Genomic DNA, 23,857 nt, shown 5'->3' with positions numbered 1-23,857 from the left:
TTCTCTGGCGTGCTGCAGTTCATGAGGTTGCAAAGAGTAGGACATGACTTAGTGACCTGAACAATTCTCATATGATAAGGCTAAAAGGCTGGTACTTCCTACATAATTAGATGATAGTTTAAATAGTAGTAAGCTAAATGCAGATACTACTTTTTAACTGTAACATAATTTCATAAGACTCATAAGGCAATGAAGCTTTGTAAAAACATAGTTTTTGTAGGTATTCAGAACCAGTTTAAAATCTTAATTCTGCCCAAACTATACAGCCTTCTAATCCAGCCTACATACAACTGCCAGAATTATCTGAAACAGATCTTATAATGTTATGTCTCTGTCAATGACAAAATAAGTTCCAAACTCTAGCATGACAGTCAATGATTCACAATTTGGTTCCATTCTTCTTTCTCTTCTCATGTTTTACATGATCTTGTATTTAGAATAAGATTTCCCAAATAAGACCCAAGAATACCACTGTACTGAGGGATATTAAGAGATATTCAATGAAAAAACAAAAAAAGAGAGAGAGTTCCATGGTCAAATAAATACTCCTCAAATGTCATTTCCTGTGTGAAGCCTTCCTAATATCCTTCTATAAAAATTACTTAATCTCTTTTTATTCCCAAAGTACTTCACTTATATTTGACTTGGGGCAGTTTTTTTAATTGATAACTGAACTGAGGTTTAAAGTAAAGCACAGCTATCCTTAAGTTTTATATATTTGGTCTTCACATTCTTCCAAGTTCACTATTGCACAAAAATCTAAATAGTACTTTTCATTCTTTTGAAAAACAGATATTTCGGACAATAAATTAGATTCCAATGTAATTAGCTATAGGGACATATCATAAAAGTAATATGGGTTTGGGGGAAAAAAAGGATCTGAGTTCAATTTCCAGTTCTGCAACCAAGAGCTGAACACTGGGCAAATTACTTAACCTTTCTGACTCTCAGTTATCTCATCTATAAAATGAAGATAATCCCAATTCCTAAACAGATATGCTGATATTTTAATAAGATAATGAGTGAGTCAATCTATATAAACTATATGAAAGAATATATAATATTTAGCACAATATTTAGTAGACACTAAAAAAGTCAGCTTCTTTTCCAAGTGTGCATATATATCCTTCTACTCTAATTTGTAATAAAATGGCACAAAAGAAACATGATAGAATAAAAATTTTTTAATGTTAAAAACCCAAGTTTCTGTTTTTCAAATTGTTTACATAGTGTGTTCTTTCCTGCAAACCTTGAGTGTCAAATTAGAAGGCACAGTAATAAAATACCGGTATGCCATGTCTAGAAACAATCTTTAGGAGACATCTACTTTGGCAAGAAGATTTTAAGGAACATTAGAGACATTAGATGAGATCTCATCTGAGATACTCAACTATTGATTGTTCAATCAGTTTCTTTAAAAGGGTTAAATAATTTCTTACATGTCCATTTAATCTATTCTCATGTATGCTTTTGCTTTTGTTTTCCTGCTTAAGACATGCTGGTGTTTCTATTCAATGTGACAGCTATGTGATTTGAATATTATCTTTCACAAGGCCATCAAGTTAAATAAATAGCATTTGGCTCTCTTTTAGATGTCTGGATCACCTTGGACTCAATAAAATAGAACTGTTATCAGTATATTCTTTCTCAGGGAAGCTAATCTGGTTAGCAAGACAATCATCCTTGTTGTGACAGGTACTTTTAATTTTACTATCACTACTATCGGGGCTTCCCTTATAGCTCAGTAGGTAATAAATCTGTCTGCAATACAGGAGACCTGGGTTTGATTCCTGGGTCAGGAAAATCCCCTGGAGAAGGAAATGGCAACCCACTCCAGGATTCCTGGCTGGAGAATCCCATGGACAGAAGAGTCTAGTGGGCTACAGTCTATGGGGTCATAAGAGTCGGACACGACTGAGCAAATAAGCAAACACACATCACTACTATCACTACTACTTCTCTAGCCCAACTCAAATATCTCTTTCAGAAGCTTTCCATGATCATCATAGGCAGAAATTTATGCATGTCATCTTATATCTTACTAAATACTTTTAGTATTACACAGTATTATGCTTATTGCCTTGTGCTTTGCATTATCTTATATTATTTTTATATAATCTTTATGAAATAGTACATATCCTTGTTTTGAACATTTTACAGATAAAGATATTGGAAAATACAATATTGGAGAGTACATCAAGAAATTTGTTGATGGATAATAAAATAGTAAGATATTGATATTCTGAACTTTAAGAAATCAAAGTGGTAAGAAATAAAGATCCCAGCCTTAAGTCAGCGTTCCTTTAGATTAAACCACGTTGCTCTGCTTTCCTTTTTCATTATTTTTAAGATTTTGAAAAATTTTGTCACAAATTCCAAACAATTTTTCCACTTACAAATTCCAGAGCAATTTTTCTAAGTTTCTACAAATAAAAACATCAACAGTTATATGAAAGAAAAATACTCTAAACTTTGACAATTAGAAGATTCTCAGAATAAGGTCTCTCTTCTTAAAAATGATCCTCAGAAGATAATTAGGGATAGATTTTTTTTTTAAAGCCACAAATAGAAAGTATCAATCCTAATTACTTAACAGGTCAGCATAGGATACTCTAGATCAGACATCTGAGGCTAAATTCTCTTTAAATAAAACTTTGCAAAGTAGCAAGGAATACTACTGTATCAAAACAGTCAGCCATTTTCCTTACTATTGCACTTCAGTACCAAAGAAAGCAATTATTTAGCTACATTCAATAAGTATATTTTGTAATTCTATTTTGAGTCATCTAGGTAGATATGACTGTGTCCTTGCCTGCATTAGTACTTCTTTTACATGTTAATTATAAAAGGTATATACTACAAATACATTTTTACAAGTTAATCATCCTGATCAGATAGTGAGTTCTGAGACCAACAGCCATGTAGCATTTTAACACTAGTGACATCACCAGATGGTCAACACCGAAATCAGATTGATTATATTCTTTGCAACCAAAGATGGAGAAGCTGTATACAGTTAGCGAAAACAAGACCAGGAGCTGACTGTGGCTCGGATCATGAACTCCTTATTGCGAAGTTCAGACTTAAATTGAAGAAAGTAGGGAAAACCACTAGACCATTCAGATATGACCTCAATCAAATCCCTTATGATTATGCAGTGGAAGTGAGAAATAGATTTAAGGGACTGGATCTGATTGATAGAGTGCCTGATGAACTCTGGACGGAGGTTCGTGACATTGTACAGGAGACAGGGACCAAGACCATCCCCATGGAAAAGAAATGCAAAAGAGCGAAATGGCTGTCTGAGGAGGCCTTACAAATAGCTGTAAAAAGAAGAGAGGCGAAAAGCAAAGGAGAAAAGGAAAGATATAAGCATCTGAATGCAGAGTTCCAAAGAATAGCAAGGAGAGATAAGAAAGCCTTCCTCAGTGATCAATGCAAAGAAATAGAGGAAAACAACAGAAAAGGAAACACAAGAGACCTCTTCAAGAAAATTAGAGATTCCAAGGGAACTTTTCATGCAAAGATGAGCTCGATAAAGGACAGAAATGGTATGGACCTAACAGAAGCAGAAGATATTAAGAAGAGGTGGCAGGAATACACAGAAGAACTGTACAAAAAAGATCTTCACGACCAAGATAGTCACGATAATGTGATCACTGACCTAGAGCCAGACATCTTGGAATGTGAAGTCAAGTGGGCCTTAGAAAGCATCACTACGAACAAAGCTAGTGGTGGTGATGGAATTCCAGTTGAGCTATTTCAAGTCTTGAAAGATGATGCTGTGAAAGTGCTGCACTCAATATGCCAGCAGATTTGGAAAACTCAGCAGTGGCCACAGGACTGGAAGAGGTCAGTCTTCATTCCAATCCCAAAGAAAGGCAATGCCAAAGAATGCTCAAACTACCGCACAATTGCACTCATCTCACACGCTAGTAAAGTCATGCTCAAAATTCTCCAAGCCAGGCTTCAGCAGTATGTAAACCGTGAACTCCCAGATGTTCAAGCAGGTTTTAGAAAAGGCAGAGGCACCAGAGATCAAATTGCCAACATCCGCTGGATCATGGAGAAAGCAAGAGAGTTTCAGAAAAACATCTATTTCTGCTTCATTGACTATGCCAAAGCCTTTGACTGTGTGGATCACAATAAACTGTGGAACATTCTGAAAGAGATGGGAATCCCAGACCACCTGACCTGCCTCTTGAGAAACCTGTATGCAGGTCAGGAAGCAACAGTTAGAACCGGTCATGGAACAACAGACTGGTTCCAAATAGGAAAAGGAGTGCGTCAAGGTTGTATATTGTCACCTTGCTTATTTAACTTATATGCAGAGTACATCATGAGGAACGCTGGGCTGGAAGAAGCACAAGCTGGAATCAAGATTGCTGGGAGAAATATCAATAACCTCAGATATGCAGATGACACTACCCTTATGGCAGAAAGTGAAGAGGAACTCAAAAGCCTCTTGATGAAAGTGAAAGAGGAGAGTGAAAAGGTTGGCTTGAAGCTCAACATTCAGAAAACAAAGATCATGGCATCTGGTCCCATCACTTCATGGGAAATAGATGGAAAAACAGTGGAAACAGTGTCAGACTTTGTTTTTTTGGGCTCCAAAATCACTGCAGATGCTGATTGCAGCCATGAAATTAAAAGACGCTTGCTCCTTGGAAGGAAAGTTATGACCAACTTTGATAGTATATTAAAAAGCAGAGACATTACTTTGCCGACCAAGGTCCGTCTAGTCAAGGCAATGGTTTTTCCCGTGGTCATGTATGGATGTGAGAGTTGGACTGTGAAGAAAGCTGATCGCCGAAGAATCGATGCTTTTGAACTGTGGTGTTGGAGAAGACTCTTGAGAGTCCCTTATACTGCAAGGAGATCCAACCAGTCCATTCTAAAGGAGATCAATCCTGGATGTTCATTGGAGGGACTGATGCTAAAGCTGAAACTGCAATACTTTGGCCACCTCATGAGACGAGTTGACTCACTGGAAAAGACTCTGATGCTGGGAAAGGTTGGGGGCGGGAGGAGAAGGGGACGACGGAGAATGAGATGGCTGGATGGCATCACCGACTCTGTGGACATGAGTTTGAGTGTACTCCGGGAGTTGGTGATGGACAGGGAGGCCTGGCGTGCTGTGATTCATGGGGTCGCGGAGAGTCGGACACGACTGAGCGACTGAACTGAACTGAACTGAACTGAACATTTACTGAGTGTTTACATGCTAGGTTTAAATGCATTATTTCATTTAAATTTAGACAACTTTAGGAGATTATTATAACAACTTTAGAGATGCAGTCTATTGGGCTCTGTTAGAGCAGAGACCTCATTATTTCACTCACTAGTATATCTCCTGTGCCTAGTACAGCACCTGGTATACTGAAGGTACTTAAAAAGTGTTTGTTGAATAATGAGGAAACCAAAGCTCAAAAAAGTTAAGTAATTTATACAGTAAGTGGAAAGACGAGCTTGACTTCAGTTATTCAAGATCTTAAGTCTGTGCTCTACTGCCTCTTTATTTCCAACATCAGGCTCAGAATTTGGTACTTAGAAAGTATACAGCAAATATCTAACGAATAAACGAATGAATGAATCCCTACCTTCAGATTGCTTATCTACTTTATCTAGCATTCCTCCTCTTCTTCATTTCCCTATTCTGATCTTTAATCTCTAAGCCTAGGATGTGAAGAGCTGACTCATTTGAAAAGACCCTGATGCTGGGAAAGATTGAGGGCAGGAGGAGAAGGGGACAACAGAGGGTGAGATGGTTGGATGGCATCACCGACTCAATGGACATGGGTTTGGGGTGGACTCTGGGAGTTGGTGATGGACAGGGAAGCCTGGAGTGCTGCAATTCATGGGGTTGTAAAGAGTCAGACACGACTGAGCGACTGAACTGAACCGAAGCCTAGGATATTAGTCATAATTATACGTTTTCATCCTTCCTATCAGCATACACAGATACCTATTTATCTTCCCTATACACAGAGAAGAAAATATTATTGGAAAAACACAGGAAATTACAGCATGGAAAGTTACATGAATAGTTTGTACCTTTTATTACAAAACACAGTACCAAATAAGTAAAAAACACAAAAGAGAAAACTGAGTGGTCACAAACTTAGAAAAATTAACTCAAATTTTTCAAGTAAGTAGTTTATAAAAACTGAGGTATTTTTCACATAAACTTAATTTTTATACTGTGTTAATAAATATTTCTAATAAAGGGATAAATACACAATGACATCACTTTAAGTTATAACAAACAGGGGAGTGAGAATGCTCCCCTCCCAATAGCATCTATGTTATTTAGTACATCTACTTTCAGCTGGCCTATGGAAAAAACTTAGGCGCAATAATGTGGATATGGAATTTATTTATTTAAAAAACATATTTCAGATGATTATTGTCTAGTTTTAGCTTAAAAGGTTATAGGAACATTTACTTTTTAATATAAACACAAAATATTCTAAGAGTATAAGGCCCCTAATCCTCCTGGAATATGTGCTTCCTCGCTTATTTATGTATTTCTATCTATCCTGCTTTGTTAAAAGAATAGTGACAGGAGTCAAACAAATCTAGTTAGAATCCTGGCTCTGCCCCTTAATTAATAACTGTGTAACCATGGGGCAATTTACCTAATATCTCTGAGCTCGTTTCCCTTAAAATGTAGACGCACATAAGTTACTATTTCTAATACCAAAGTTTCTTACGTTTGTTTCTCTTGATATAAATAACTCATACATATTAGACTGAAAGTTTCTTGAGTATTTTCCCCATATCTTTTCTAGAAGATAATGTCATAAAAAAGACTGCTTATATGTGCATGTGAATAATATTTCCTGCTTTTTTTGTGCTTATAAGAGCAATGCTGCACCTGCATAATTGTCTACCAACAGCTAGTGGCGCCTGGGCATTGAATGTTCCTGGTATTTCTATTTTGCTTACACCTCCTATAGGAACTTGTCTGCAATCTGTTTTAAACACTGTTCTTTCCTACAGCATCCACCATTTCATTTCCATAAGTTGTATATGCATATAATATACTAGAAAAGGAAAATACAAAGCAGGTTAAGTAATAAAATGTGTAATAATTTTAAAAAATTACCTGATGGAATATAGGCTCCTTTACCTTAAGGTAAACCTGAAAAAGATTAAAAGAAATAGATGTGAAAGAAGTGCTTTATGAAGGGGAAATAAAACCTTCTACCTTGCAAATCTCACGTCTCTGGCTTCCCTCATCTTGCTTCCTAGAACTGACTCCAGCCACGTAAAACCAATCAGATTACGTGGCCTGCCACAAAAGGGCTATTACCTACAGGTGTGTCTGCGCCAGTGCTAGCTTTATCATGATGTTGTCATTTAGTCGCTAAGTTGTGCCTGACTGTTGCGACCCCAGGAACTGTAGCCTGCCAGGCTCCTCTGTCCATGAGATTTCTCAGGCAAGAATATTGGAGAGCATTGCCATTTCCTTCTCCAGGGGATCTTTCCGACTCTGGGATTGAACCTATGTCTCCTGCACCTCAGGCAGATTCTTTGCCGCTGACTCACTAGGGAAGCCCGAGCTTCTTCAAGGTAAACTAAATGTCTCACAGCTGTTGTGGATTACTCTGGCCTCTTGGCCTCTGCATGAGCATCAGGGAGAAGCACAGATGCATGAATACTCATCAGAGCTGAAGAGGTTATGCTGACAATCCCTGCAGCAGATCTGTTTCACAATAGCAAGAACACTGGACTTAGCAGTAAAATTTCAAACTGCCACTTACTTGCTACATGTCTGAGCAAGTCATTTAACCAAAAGACTCATTTTTCCTTATCTGGATAATAGGAATAATAATAGTTAGCAATAATTAGCCAAAATATGCGCAAGTCTCTAGCACATAATATATGCTAATAAGTGAAAACATTTAAAATAAATTTCATGTTCTTTCTTCTGCTTCCAAAAATCTCTAATGCATTCACTGAGAAACATTTTCAGTTATACAAACTCTAGTTTCAGGCTCCAATGTCATGTGGGTGATTAAGTTCAATGCCCATTTATTGCATGCATTTACTGCCCTGTTAAGAGTACACCTTTAAAAAGACATGGTAGAGGAGTCAAAATTTAAATCACAAATCTGAAATGACTCCTATCACTTACAAGACAAAGTCCAAATTTCAAAGCATTCCCATGACATTGCTCTAGCCTTTCTGTTTGGCCTTATTCCTATCTTTCCGTCTCTTTCTCATCCTAGGCTCCAAAAAGTATACTGCTACCCCAAAGAGGCTAGTTTCATGCTTCTGTATCTTTAAACATGCCATGCTTCACTGTGTTAGCAAATGCCCCTGCTGGTAAACACTCATCTTTTAAGATTCAGCTCAAATTATACCTCTTTCTTGAAGTCTTTTCTGAGTTTTTTTTTCTGCTTAGCAGACTCCACCATTCATCCTTCTTTCTACCAGACTGTCAATGTATAAATGTTACGGCATTTATTAGTTTGCTTCTCTCACCAACAAGGCAATAATCTTTATAGCCTCATTTAATGTACTGCTGATCTCACAAATTTTATGTAATTTTACAATTTGCTACAGAACTTCTTATTCCTGGAGGAAGTTCCTTCATTACAAGAGTAGATCATTTCCTTTAAGCAACCAGAAAGCTTAAATCCTAAGACGTGTATGAAATATTTATATATATATAACTCTAAACTCAGTAAGATAGAAAGTTTTTAAACTCTGAAATTTGCTGTTTCAAAACACTAATTTCCCTTTACATAATTTCAGATTCTCACTGTTAGTAACAGAAGAAATGCAGAAGGGTAAGGCTCTTAAAAGGCTTTTTTTTTTTTTAAGGCAAAAGAATTATGGAGTCCTTACTATATACCAGGGATTAAATTTTACAACTAATATGAAATGTATGTTTATTACTATTTTCATTTTATGAAAGAGGAAATTTTAAGAGGTTAAGTAACTTGTCCAAAGCCCCATAGTTATTAAGTAACAGAGTATATTAGTAGGTCCTTGATGCTGGGAAAGGTTGGGGGCAGGAGGAGAAGGGGACGACTGAGAATGAGATGGCTGGATGGCATCACCGACTCTGTGGACATGAGTTTGAGTGAACTCCGGGAGTTGGTGATGGACAGGGAGGCCTGGCGTGCTGTGATTCATGGGGTCGCGGAGAGTCGGACACGACTGAGCGACTGAACTGAACTAACCAAGACAAGCAACTTAGAGCATGAGCAGATTTTGTAGGAAAGATAATGAGTAGGTTTGTATCACGGGGCAGGGGTAAATAAGTTCAACTTGGAATGTGCTGAGATTGAGGTTCCTGATATTAGTGATATCTAAAGCTTAAGATTTGGATTTGGTAGTTGTCAGGTAATAGGTAGTACTAGAAATGTGGGAACAGATGAACTGGCACACAGAAGTGATCAGCTATCTCAACCTATTTGGAAAAGTTTAGGTATTAAAATAGTCACAGGAGGCCCTAAAGATTAGAGCCAATTTCTTTTTTTAACAAATAGGAGGTAATATGTTCATCCATGAGGAAAAGTTCATTGTTAATTGCTTTCTATTGCTACTAAATATCTGCCTTTTGACTTTCCCCACTTCCTGTTTAAAAAAAAAATGTTTCAACTTTTTGTTGAGAAATAACTCCTAAATAGAAAACAAAGAAGCAATATCTATAAGGGAGTTTCCTTTAGAAATATTTCAGTTTGAACAGCATGAAGCAAACACTAGAAGCAAAATGTACCAAACCCCATAAACGGCAGTTCACATGCTTAATTTGTTAGAAATAAAATATGACTTACCATGGTTACTATTAAACTGAAGAGAACTAAGGTAAAAAGCAGATGGTAGTTTACAGAGTTCTTCATCTTAAAACATTCAAACCTTAAAAAGAAAAAAAAAGGGGGGGAGAAACTTGTTTTAGAATATAAAACTAGGAAAACAAACAGAATGCTGTTTTGCTATGTGTATACATGCCCTGGGTATACTGGTGCCCATCATTTCCTTGAAACCACACACTAACTTAGAGAACCCACACTGCCTACAGCCTCCAAGAGATTGTGGGGATCAGGAGTAGACACTTGATTTCAGTTACGGAAGAAAGCAGTCATCTTCTGCTCTCCCTTTCGTACAGTGCTCATCGGGATACTTTTATTAAATTATCTGCTCTCAGCTTTGCCTCATGCAGGTATAGGTGTATCAGGATATTAGTTTATAAATGCTCAGTTACTTTTTCTTTCAATAAATATAGTTTTGACACAAAACACAGATCAACAAACAATGTCAAGGAGAGCACACACCCTAGTCTCAGTCTTAAGATAACAGTGGCTAGAATTTCCTTGTTTTGATCTTAGGTTTTCTAAGTGCCCAAATCTGCACTGACACAGATGGGCTGATGACATATTTGTCTAGATTGGGGTAACAAACCACAGTGCAAAAACCAGTTTCTCAACCTAAGCCTGACTTTGAAAATAAAATGTACTGGAACACTGTCACACCCATTGGTTTATAGTTTATCTGTGGCTGCTTTTATGCTACAATAGCAGAGGTTGAAGATGTGCAACAGAGACAACAGGCCCAGAGAGCCTATTACTTCTGCTCATTTAAAGAAACAGTTTCTGATGAGTTCTTTTTAATAATACATTTTTTCAAACAATTTTTAATTTTTTAAAAATTTACTTATTTTTTCAGTTCATTTCAGTCGCTCAGTCGTGTCCGACTCTTTGTGACCCCATGGACTGCAACATGCCAGACTTCCCTGTCCATCACCAACTCCCGGAGCTGGCTCAAACTCATGTCCATCAAATCAGTGATCCCATCCAGCCATCTCATCCTTTGTTGTTCCCTTCTTCTCCTGCCTTCAATCTTTCCCAGTATCAGGGTCTTTTCCAAGGAGTCACTTCTTCGCATCAGGTGGCCAAAGTATTGGAGCTTCAGCTTCAGCATCAGTCCTTCCAGTGAATATTCAGGACTGATTTCCTTTAGGATGGACTGGTTGGATCTCCTTCCAGTCCAAGGGACTCTCAAGAGTCTTCTCCAATACCACAGTTCAAAAGCATCAGTTCGCGCTCAGCTTTCTTTATAGTCCAGCTCTCACATTCATACATGACCACTGGAAAAACCATAGCTTTGACTAGACAGACCTTTGTCAGCAAAGTAATGTCTCTGCTTTTTAATATGCTGTCTAGGTTGGTCATCGGAGAAGGCAATGGCAAGCCACTCCAGTACTATTGCCTAGAAAATCCCATGGATGGAGGAGCCTGGTAGGCTGCAGTCCGTGGGGTCGCTAAGGGTCGGACACGACTGAGCGACTTTACTTTCACTTTTCACTTTCACACATTGGAGAAGGAAATGGCAACCCACTCCAGTGTTCTTGCCTGGAGAATCCCAGGGACGGGGGAGCCTGGTGGGCTGCCGTCTATGGGGTCACACAGAGTCGGACACGACTGAAGTGACTTAGCAGCAGCAGCAGCAGCAGCAGGTTGGTCATAGTTGCTTTACAGGATTTTGTTGTTTTCTGTCAAACATCAACATGAATCTGCCATAGGTATACATATGAAAACTCTTTTTATTTTTACATATCTTTAGAAGAAGATATTCTTGAGCTAGCAATGATGATAAGGTTGAAAAGAATCAGACAACCATCACATAAGAGGTTCAGACAAGTTTCAAGTATTAATACTAGGGAACAGAAGGTATACTTTAAAAGTTAAGTTTATTAAACTTGTAGGTTATTAACTGCATGACCTTAAGCAAGTCACTTCAGCATAAGCTCTGCTTATATTCTTAGATAAAATTGGGACAATATCCATTTATCTTGTACCACTGTGAAAATTTAGAGATGACTTGCTGCCCTGCATAATTCAAGGTACAAAGTAGAAAAATGTTATGGATTTTGGATAATATATTTGAGATCACACAAATTCATAAACATGGTTAGTATAACTTCTAAAAGATTATACTCTATATTAAAATCACAGAAGTTATAATCTTTTACACTGAAGTTATAATCTTCACACTGTTTTAATCTTCCAGTAATATAATGTATGTTAATTCCCTATGAAGCAAACATGAATTTTAAAATATATCAAGTAAATGAATTTTAAACGTAAATACTTACATGCAGTATACAAATATACAACAGCTGTAGATCATTGGGAGTTCATCCAATAGCTAAAAGAAACAGGTGATAGGACTTGAATAGAGCTGCAACTATTATTCGAATCCAAAATAAAACATCAGAATGACTAAGATGGTCACCTCTTATTATCTAATACATTTCACTAATTCTCATATATTTATCATCATCTAATTTATTCTCAGTGTGTATATTCAGATAGTTGTTTTTGAACAAATGAACTTATCTAGCCATCTATCTGTCTTAATGTATATATTTAAGTAGGATGCCTGACTCACTGCTCAGCTTAGATCATTCAGCATCATAAACTATGATAACATGCCTCCCTCAAGGAAAGATGTCTACCATATATAGGTGATAGGTCCTATCAGTATTCTTTTGCATTTTTTTCTTCATCCTATAGCACCTAAGATAAATAAAATAGTTGGATGGCATCACTGACTCAATGGACATGAGTTTGAGCAAGCTCCAGGAGATGGTGAAGGACAGGGAAGCCTGGCGTGCTACAGTCCATGGTGTTGCAAGAGTCAGACGTGACTGAGCAACTGAACAGCCACTCATGAAAAATAAGTGATTAAATACACAGCAAATATTCCCGAAAAAAAAGCAAAAGAAGCCAGAAAAGGTGTTGGCAGGAAATGAAGTGAGATGGCACAGAAAGGCATCCTAGGGAGAAGGAAGAGAATTTATGCAAAGTGATATATTCTAGTAAATTATTGGAATAATGAAAATGACAGCATTTGTGCAAGGTATTATGATTAAATGTTTCACATTCATTATCTCATTTAATCTGCACAATCCTAAGGTAGGAACTATTATCTACATCCCAAGATGAAAACACTGAGGCTTAGATAGTTTAAGCAACATTTCGAAGATCACAATGCTAATAAGTAACAGAGCCAGATTTTGAAGGGACTTATATTATGTTGCCTCCAAAACCTTTCACTTGAGTCACCTTTAAATGTTCAAAAACACTTATAACACAATGACAAGCTGCAGGTAAATCGACCACCAGTTTTATGAAGATTCCTTTATTTAAAGTTTTGAACCAGGATCTACTGACTTTACATTAAACATCTAAATGGGTCTTTTGTATTTCCATTTAAATTTTTAAACTTTTCGTTCCAGGTCTGTGAAAACTGTATTGTTAGGGATTGCACTGAATCTATAGATCACCTTGGGCAGTATGGTCATTTTAACAATACTGTTTCCTCCAATCTAAGAACATGGAATATCTTCCTACCTGCTTGAGTAATCCTCAGTTTCTTTCATCATGGTCTTACAGTTTTTGAGTACAGATCTTTTGCCTCTGTGAAGTGAAATGAAGTGAAGTGAAGTGAAGTCACTCAGTCGTGTCCGACTCTTTGCGACCCCGTGGACTGTAGCCTACCAGGCTCCTCTATCCATGGGATTCTCCAGGCAACAGTACTGGAGTGGGTTGCCATTTCCTTCTCCAGGGATCTTCCCAACCCAGGGATCGAACCCGGGTCTCCCGCATTGGAGGCAGACGCTTTAACCTCTGAGCCACTCGGTTATGTCTGACTCTTTGCGACCCCACGGACTATATGGCCCATGGAGTCCTCCAGGCCAGAACACTGGAGTGGGTAACCGTTCCCTTCTCCAGGGGATCTCCCCAACCCAGGCATCAAACCCAGGTCTCCAGCATTGCAGGCAGATTCTTTACCAGCTGAGTCACCAGGGAAGCTTTGCCTCCGTAGGTAGGTTTATTCCTAGGTATTTTAATTCTTTTTGATGTGATAGTAAATGGGATTATCTCAATTTCTCTTTCTGATATTTCTTTGTTAGTGCACAGAAACGCAACAGATTTCTATATATTAATTCTGTATCCTGCAACTTTATCAGATTAACCGATGAGCTCTGATAGTTTTCTGATGCTGCTTTAGGGTTTTCCATGCAAGTATCCTATCATATGCAAACAGTCAACATGTGATTTTTAAGGGGACACAACTAAGTTCACAGCACTGTGGTAGTATGCTTTGTAATATAAATTTTATTATTATTCAGGTATGGTGAAGCCAATAGATCAGGAGATGACTGCCACTGAAAAGGAATTTCCTGGTGGTCCACTGGTTAGGACTCTGCACTACCAGTGCTGGGGCCTGAGTTAGCTCCCTGGTTGGGGAGCTAAGATTCTGCAAGCTTTATATGGCAAGGTCAAAAACAAGCAAACAAACAAAACAGGAGGTGAAAATTAAAGGGGAACTTTCCCCCTTCAAAAAAGAAAAAGAAGGAAAAGATAGTCTGCTATTCACAGTTCCCAAGAGAGAACTGCCTTGCCATGCAGAGCAGCACAGGAAAGCACCAGGGTCAGTCAGGAGGCAGAAAGGGCAAGAGCAAAGTATGGGCAAGAACCTTTATAGCCGTTTCCCTAAGAAATGCAAGGCAAGGGAAGGTGAGTAGGTTTAGAATTGACTAATTTGAGTGACTTCAAGGGGCTCTAGGATATAGGTGTTATCTCTAGTTATCTGGTTGTTGTTGTTACTGTTCAGTCGCTAGTCCAACTCTTTCCAACCGCATGGACTGCAGCACACCATGCCTCCCTGTCCCTCACCATCTCCCAGAGTTTGCCCAAGTTCATGTTCATTATATCAGTGATGCCATCCAGCCATCTCATCCTCTGACGCCCTCTTCTCCTTCTGCCCTCAATCTTTCCCAGCATCAGGGACTTTTCCAGTGAGTCGGCTATGTGCCTCAGATAACCAAAATACTGGAGCTTCAGCTTCAGCATCAGTCTTTCCAGCGAATATTCAGGGCTGATCTCCCTTAAGATTGACTGGTTTGATCTCCCTGCTGTCCAAGGGACTTTCAGGAGTCTTCTCCAGCTGGAAGGCATCAATTCTTTGGCGTTCTGCCTTCCTTACAGTCCAGCTCTCACAACCATATGCAACCACTGTAAAGACTACATGGACCTTTCTCAGCAGAGTAATGTCTCTGCTTTTCAACACAAAGTCTAGGTTTGTCATTGCTTTCCTGCCAAGAAGCAATTGTCTTTTGATTTCATGGCTGGCACTATCAGGTACCTGGCACTAAAATGATTAGGGCAGAGAAATACTGCCTCCTGGAGTGTAACAGGTAGTTTAGAGAATGGGTTCTGAATTGGGTAGTTTGCATGTAAGAGGCACAGTTCAGGCTGAGTAGTTTTGATATATCTAAGAACTGGCTATCCCTTGTATATTCATGTGCCAGAGCATCAAGAATACAGAAGATAATAAAGTTGTTATGAACTGAATGTTTGTGTCAAACACAAATTCATATGCTGAAGGTCTAACCCCCAACCTGATGGTATTTGGAGATGAGTCTTTTGGGAAGTAATCAGGGTGAGAGGAGGTCATGAGGGCAGGGCCCTCCTGATGGAAGTACTGCCCTTCTAAGAAGAGACACCAGAAAAGTAGCAAGAAGGTGGCTGACTCCAAGCCAGGAAGAGAGCTCTCTCACTGATCATGCTGATACCCTGATAAAAATCTATTGTTTAAGCCATCTAGTCTATGGTATTTTGTAATGGCAGCCTGAGATGACTAGTACAATAGTAAATATGTGGTGTCAGATCAGGTATGTGTGGAGAATGCTCTGAAGGGAAAAAGATAAGAGTATTTCTATTTCAGTGACAAAAGGCTGATAGGGGAGGCAGGGACATCAACTTGGAACCAGTTACAGGAATCTGGGTTGGAGATAATGCATTAAGGCAGAGGCAGATGGAGAGAGCCAGAGGTAGATGCATTCAAGAGTTATTATACAGAAGTTGAATCAAGAGGTTTTAGAGTTTCTAGAGGTGAAAAAAGCAGGAGAAATTAGAAATGAATCACCGGTTTTTGGTTTGGGTTTTGGATGTCAGGTGGTTTCATTCACTGAGATAGGGAGCAAAGGAGAAAGGAGGGTAGTATTTACTTATAACCAGAACATCTGTTGTTGACATTATAAAGTCTGATATTGCTTACATTACTACCTAACATTTAAGCTATTTTTATTTTTGTATTATAAACAAAGTTATAAGTGAACAAACATTTTTCTTTGGTTTTAGTTTCTAGGATAAATATAATTATTTTTACTTAGTTGAAATACATGAATATTCTCTTACTAGCATTTTTCCACTAACATCAAACATATTACATGCTCAGTACAGAATACATAGAAATAGCAGAAGAATACAAAGAAAAAACTTCTTCAATTTTTATGCTCCCCAGGATTATCAGTAACTGTATATATCAGTTAGTGAAAGCATAAAAGAATGAATTGAACGAGTGAATAGATGAAAAGAAAATCTGGGAGAAATCTCCTAAAAACTTAAAGCTTCTATAATCATAAACACAAGATAAAGTCCTAAAATGAAACAAAACAAAACAAAATATGGGCCCCTAATCTTGTCCCTAACTTCTAGTCAGATAACTTTCCCTCTCTTGAGCTATTCTTCCATTTCTAAAATTTACAAATTTGGACTAAATTTTAAAAATCTCTTTTAATATTAAGGTTCTACGATTCTAAATTGTCCTTTGGTTGGTACTTTTCACCCCTTATGTGAAGGCCATCTGCCCACACCTATTATCTCCACTCCTTCTCTATAATGCTGTCCTTAATCCTACTCCCAAATGTACTGCTGTTGACTGGCTGCCACAAAACGTGACACAATGATCATGAGGAAGGAGTCAGTAAAAGCCTCCATAAGGGCACACACAATCCAATACTACTTATAGGAATGAATCACTAACCATGGATCAGTAATGGTGGTTCAAACATTCTGACTGACTGAAGAAAAAGGAAGGAAATTAACATTTATTAGACAATTAATAAATTGGTTGGTTATGACCAACCTTGATAGTATATTAAAAAGCAGAGACATTACTTTGCCAACCAAGGTCCGTCTAGTCAAGGCAATGGTTTTTCCCGTGGTCATGTATGGATGTGAGAGCTGGACTGTGAAGAAAGCTGATCGCCGAAGAATCGATGCTTTTGAACTGTGGTGTTGGAGAAGACTCTTGAGAGTCCCTTATACTGCAAGGAGATCCAACCAGTCCATTCTAAAGGAGATCAATCCTGGATGTTCATTGGAGGGACTGATGCTAAAGCTGAAACTCCAATACTTTGGCCACCTCATGAGACGAGCTGACTCACTGGAAAAGACTCTGATGCTGGGAAAGGTTGGGGGCGGGAGGAGAAGGGGACGACCGAGAATGAGATGGCTGGATGGCATCACCGACTCTGTGGACATGAGTTTGAGTGTACTCCAGGAGTTGGTGATGGACAGGGAGGCCTGGCGTGCTGTGATTCATGGGGTCACGGAGAGTCGGACACGACTGAGCGACTGAACTGAACTGAACTGAACTGAGACAATTAACAGATCCTATGATGGTCCTTTCATATGCCCATCAACTGATCCTCATAATACTCCTACAGGTATTATTAGACCCATTAGATAAATGAGAAAATTAAGGCTCAGAAAGATTAAGTGGCATGACTATGCTTAAATAGACAGTAAAATGGTAGAATCAGAACTGGAACCCATGTAGCAGCTACCTAGGAACAAAAAATCTAATGAAAATAAGAGAAAATAAGCTCTAAAGCATTCTTAACCCAGAACTGTCAATAATTGCTTGTGCTCAGTGTGGCAGGAATAAAAACAGGCCTCCACTTTCTCTATAGCTACAACAAACTAAGTTCAGGCTGGTGAAATGGTTTGCTGACCACCAACCCACTCCAGTGTTCTTGCCTGGAGAATCCCAGGGACGGGGGAGCCTGGTGGGCTGCCGTCTATGGGGTCGCACAGAGTCGAACATGACCGAAGCGACTTAGCAGCAGCAGCAGAGGCAGATATGTGGCAACTCTGCCATTTTTTACTTAAGTGGAATGGCAACCCACTCCAGTGTTCTTGCCTGGAGAATCCCAGGGATGGGGGAGCCCGGTGGGCTTCCATCTATGGGGTCACACAGAGTCGGACATGACTGAAGTGACTTAGCAGCAGCAGCAGCAGCAATTGTGCGTAAAAAATAACAGCCTAACACTGTGGAGCCAAATTTATCCTGGAAGGAGACAAGACAGGGAGAACTTGCAGTGAATATTTATTAAGATCATTTTATGTTTACATTAAGAAAATGGAGAAGTTATTTAAACAAATCCTTCAATATTGATGACTCCTCCTTCCTCCTGAATCATGGGTAAAATGGGTAATATTTCATTTCTGCTCAGTTAGGCAAGCACATAAAATCACAACAGTGTAGAAAAAGAGCAAATGAAATAAGGCATATGTAAAATTTGTCCATGACGTTGATAAAACAGCATGATAATAATGACAAAAACATAGTGCCAAAGATCTCAGCATCAAAGGCCATCTTGTCCATCCAAATGTGATGTTATCTTGTTACAATCTTGCCAACTAAGTTTACCAGCAAATCAAAGTGTGTCCCACCTGTGCTCAAAATGTAGGTTAAAATAGTGGCTCACAGAGGATAAAGTCCATGACGCTTTGACGGGCTTGTGGTTAGTTCCCTAAACCACTTCTTCCATTTAGTTCAATGCCTGCTCTGAGCAGGTACTCAATAGTATAACAAATGCTAGCTGTTACTACTGGTAGCGCTGTCACCATCATCACCATATCCATCTTCCCACTGCACGACTACAACCATAATGTATCAGTACTGCTTTCAGCGCTCCGAGAGGCCAAACCTACTTACAATTGTGGGTTCCAGTTGGCCTGGCAAATTCCTATTCATCTTTGACAATTTAACTCAAACAAGTGTCTGAATTTGTATGAAATCCCTTTTTTGACCTCCCCGCCCTAACAATCACTTTCTATAGCACCCTGTAGTATATACCTCCATCATTGCATTCACTAGCATATTATCTTCAATCCTAGAACACAGATTTCTTGAAAGAAGGATTATAAATAATCTTTACCTGTGCATACCTGTTAGCGAGGTATCAAAAAAAATTTTTTTAACTAATGAAAATGTCTGTCCAGCCTATGCTTGAGAACCTCTAAAGACAGAGGACTCAAGATCTTCTAAGTTAGCCCTAACTATCTACTGGCTAAGAAAATTTTTCCCTGTGTTGAGCAAGATGGCTCAATCTTTAACCCCGCTAGAACCACACAGAATAAACCTGATCCTCCTTGTGTCAACCTTAAATACTGATTTGTAAAACATTTATGTTGTGGTACATGCAAGACCCAAGGGATAAGTATACCAAGGTCAACTAGACAGTCCTTGGTCCTCGGTAACTCACATTCTGATACAGAAGTCAGACACATAAATATAAATAAAATAACAAGGATAAGGGTAGTAATACAGATGCATGAAGCGTGTTATGAAAGAACACATAAGGGGTACAGATCTCACCCTGGGGCCATGGAAGGCTTCCTAGAGGAGCTACCACTTTGCCTGAGAGTTTAAAAGACAAACTGGAATAGTCCACAAGAAAGAGGCCACATAAACAAATGCAAAAAGAAAGCCTGGTGCATACAGCTGAGAGGGGGTAACTGAGAATATCTTCTCTTCTTCAGGCTAAACATTCCCAGTTCCTTCCTCAGGCATCATGACTAGATTTTTAGTTCTTTCACCATTCTGGGGTCTCTCATTTGAATACATAGCCAGGTCACAGCTGGGGAGCCTATACATCACCCTCCCAACTCAGATACCCAGTCCTGTCTGATATCCTGTCTAAGCACACTGACCCAGTTGTTTCCTCATGTGTGGAAGACACACACACACTAACTTCCAGGGTAAACATTTTAGGAACAATAGACAGCAGGAATGATCCTTGAAATTTTATAATTTATCTAAGTCTTAGAAAACATATGTTAAGGGAATGTCAGAGAATACTGCATGCAAAGATTTAGACTAAAAGTTTTTAAATTGTTCTGGTCATGTGTCACTGTATTAAAAAACCACCTCAAAACTCAGCAGCTTAAAATAGCAGTATTTACTTTGCTCATTCATATGCATTTAAAGCAGAGTTGAGAGAGGACAGTCCATCTCTACTTCACTCAGTGTGAGCTAGGATAGGCGAAAGGCTGGGAGCTGGAATCATCCAAAGAGTAGCTCATTCAAATTTCTGGCAGTTGATGCTGGCTTAAGTCTGGGGATTTCACGTGAGGTATAGCAAAGACATCTATATTTGGCCCTTGCAAGTGGCTTCTTTACAATATGATGCTAGGTTCTAAGAGTAAGCATCACAGGAAGACTAGGCAGACGCTGTATTGCTTTCTGTGATTCAAACTTGGATGCCACACAGCTTTGAATCTGCTATAGTCACAGTCCTGCCCAGTATTCAAGGGCAACAAAGATTCCATCTCTTGAGGAGAGTCCATCTTACCTTGTAAGAAAAGCAGGTGGGATGGGATACGTGGGTGTGAACATCTTTGGAAAATATGATAATCTTACCACGTAAATAAAATTCAATGCTGAGTTAAACATCTCTAACATTAGGAGGCAGTCTGCTTTAGGATGAAAGGTATTCTGACTGGTTTGTATTATTATTCCACCAAAGCACCTCTGGAGTCTTTAAAGTCTCTTCTTTAAAACAAACATAAACATGAATTTTTCTTATCACAAAAGTACTTCATATTTATTACAGAAAATTTGCTAAATGCAGAAATACAGAGAGAAATATAGCTGCCTGTAAACCCATTGACCAGGAGTTTCTATAATTTAATATTTCAATATAACCCTTTTATCATTCACTTGTGTGATTAACTAAATAGGATGATGATTTCTTAAACTAAGGTAGAAGCAGTAAAAACAGGGAGAGTAAGTATATATCTAGGTACACTTTAAAAATAAAATCAGAAGGACAAATTAAATATGAGGGATGAGAAAAAGAAATCAGGGATGACTGATTTTTGGATGTTTCCATTCCCATTTCCATTCAGCAAATGGGTGGGTGAGAGCATCACAAGGGAACACCAGGGACGAACATTTATGGGAAAAGAAATAAAGAATTATGTATTGCTCATGTTAAAGGTTGAGATGTCTATGATATGTCAAACATGCTTGGATACACAAATCTATAGGTAAGAGGTGAGATCAGAACTGAATAGAGATGTTTTGAATCATCAGTGTATAGATCACATTCAAAGTTATGAGATTATATAAGATCACCTAGGAGGGAATACAGAGAAGATTGCTGCTGTTCAGTTGCTGAGTGATGTCCAACTCTTTGCGACCCCACAGACTGCAGCATGCCAGGCTGCTCTGTCCATGGGATTTACCAGGCAAGAATGCTGGACTGGGTTGCTATTTCCTTCTCCTGGGGATCTTTCCAGACCAAGGATCAAACCCATGTCTCCTGCATTAGTAGGCAGATTCTTTAATACTGAGACACCAGGAAAGCCCAGAGAGAAGGTGGCTCAGGGCAAAAGAGTGGCCAGTAAAGTAAGGAAGAAAGCTAGGGGAATTTCGTTTTCCATAAGACAAGGAAAACCAGGAAGTCAAGATAACTGTTTCATGAAGAAAAAGTAAACACTGTATACAATGCTCAGTTCAGTTCAGTTCAGTCGCTCAGTAGTATCTGACTCTGCAATACCATGGAATGCAGCACACCAGGCTTCCCTGTCCATCACCAACTCCCAGAGCTTGCTCAAATTCATGTCCATTGACTCAGTGATACCATCCAACCATCTCATCCTCTGTCGCCCCCTTCTCCTCCTACCTTCAATTTTTCCCAGCATCAGGGTCTTTTCCAATGAGCCAGTTCTTCCCATGAGGTGGCCAAAGTATTAGAGCTTCAGCATCAGTCCTTCCAATGATTTCCTTTAGGATTAACTGGTTTGATCTCCTTGCTGTCCAAGGGATGCTCAAGAGTCTTCTCCACACAGTTCAAAAGGATCAATTCTTCAGCACTCAGCTTTCTTTACAGTCCAGCTCTCACATCCACACATGACTACTGGAAAAACCATAGCTTTGACTAGACGGACCTCTGTTGGCAAAGTAATGTCTCTGCCATTTTGTATGCTGTCTAGGAATGTCATAGCTTTTCTATCAAGGAGCAAGTGTCTTTTAATTTCATGGCTGCAGTCACCATCTGCAGTGATTTTGGAGACCAAAAAAAGAATATCTGTCACTGTTTCCATTGTTTCCCCATCTATTTGCCATGAAGTGATGGGACGGGATGGCATGATCTGTGTTTTTTAAATGTTAAGCTTTAAGCCAACTTTTTCACTCTGCTCTTTCACTCTCATCAAGAGGCTCTTAGTTCCTCTTTTCTTTCTGTCATAAGGGTGGTGTCATCTGCATATCTGAGGTTATTGATATTTCCCCCTGCAATCTTGATTCCAGCTTGTGTTTCATCCAGCCTGGCACTTCACATGATGTACTCTACATATAAGTTAAATAACCAGGGTGACAATATACAGCCTTGATGTACTACTTTCTCAATTTGGAACCAGTCCGTTATTCCACGTCCGGTTCTAACTGTTGCTTCTTGACCTGCATACAGATTTCTCAGGAGGCAGGTAAGGTGGTCTGGTATTCCCATCTCTTGAAGAATTTTCCAGTTTGTTGTGATCCATACAATCAAAGGCTTTAGTGTAGTCAATGAAACAGAAGTAGATATTTTTCAGGAACTCTCTTGCTTTTTTGATGATCCAATGAATGTTGGGAATTTGATCTCTGGTTCCTCTACCCTTTCTAAATCTAGCTTGAACATCTGAAAGTTCTCAGTTCACGTACTGTTAAAGCCTAGTTTGGAGAATTTTGAACAATACTTTGCTAGCATGTGAGATGAGTGCAAATGTGGTAGTTTAAACATTCTTTGGCATTGCCTTTCCTTGGGATTGGAATGAAAACTGACCTTTTCCAATCCTGTGGCCACTGCTGAGTTTTCCAAATTTGCTGGCATGCTAAGTGCAGCACTTTCATAGCATAATCTTTTAGGATTTGAAATAGCTCAGCTGGAATTCCATCACCTCCGCTGGCTTTGTTCACAGTGATGATTCCTAAGGCCCACTTGACTTCACACTCCAGGATGTCTGGCTCTAGGTGACTGATCATACCATCGTGGTTATCTGGGTCATGAAGATTTTTCTGTATGGTTCTTCTGTGTATTCTTACCACCTCTATTTAATATCTTCTGCTTCTGTCCATACCATTTCTGTCCTTTATTGTACCCATCTTTGCATGAAATGTTCCCTTGGTATCTCTAGTTTTCTCGACGAGATCTCTAGGCTTTCCCATTCTATTGTTTTCCTCTATTTCTTTGCACTGATCACTGAAGAAGGCTTTCTTATCTCTCCATGCTATTCTTTGGAACTCTGCACTCAGATGGGTATATCTTTACTTTTCTCCTTTGCCTTTAGCTTCTTCTCTTTTCTCAGCTATTTGGGTGGCCTCCACAGACAACCATTTTGCCCTTTTTCATTTCTTCTTCTTGGGGATGGTTTTGATCACCGCTTCCTCTATAGAATGCTACTGAGAGGTCAAATAAGGTGATAGAAATGTATATTGAATCTGGCAAGATGAAGGTCACTGTTGACTTTGGCAACAGCAATTTCTGTGAAGTGAAGGGAAGCGATGCCTAACTGGGATGGAAGGGAAATAGAGGTGAGCAGAGAGAAAAAAAGACCCTGATGATGGGAAAATTTGAAGGCAGGAGGAAAAGAGGATGACAGAGGATGAGACGGTTAGATGGCATCACTGACTTGATGGACGTGAGTTTGAGTAAACTCCAGGAGTTGGTGACGGACAGGAAAGCCTGGCTTGCTGCAGTCCATGGGGTCGCAAAGAG

The 23,857-nt window shown here is 39.1% G+C and overlaps 1 protein-coding gene across 1 annotated transcript in view; it reads right to left on the bottom strand.

Moving 5' to 3' along the window:
* ACER3 (alkaline ceramidase 3) overlaps positions 1-23,857 on the bottom strand; it is a 151,779-nt gene that overhangs the window by 56,020 nt on the left and 71,902 nt on the right. The window contains exons 4-6 of the mRNA XM_055423741.2: positions 12,110-12,162; positions 9,792-9,873; positions 7,109-7,144 (exon numbers count right to left, since the gene is read on the bottom strand). Of these exons, the coding sequence (XP_055279716.2) occupies positions 7,109-7,144; positions 9,792-9,873; positions 12,110-12,162 (171 nt within the window). The remainder of the gene's footprint in view (positions 1-7,108; positions 7,145-9,791; positions 9,874-12,109; positions 12,163-23,857) is intronic.

Source organism: Moschus berezovskii, chromosome 14, assembly GCF_049115385.1.
Source record: "Moschus berezovskii isolate FMDL1 chromosome 14, NW_MosBer_1.0, whole genome shotgun sequence".
Classification (NCBI taxonomy): Eukaryota; Metazoa; Chordata; class Mammalia; order Artiodactyla; family Moschidae; genus Moschus; species Moschus berezovskii.
This window is presented reverse-complemented; position numbering and strand designations above follow the sequence as displayed.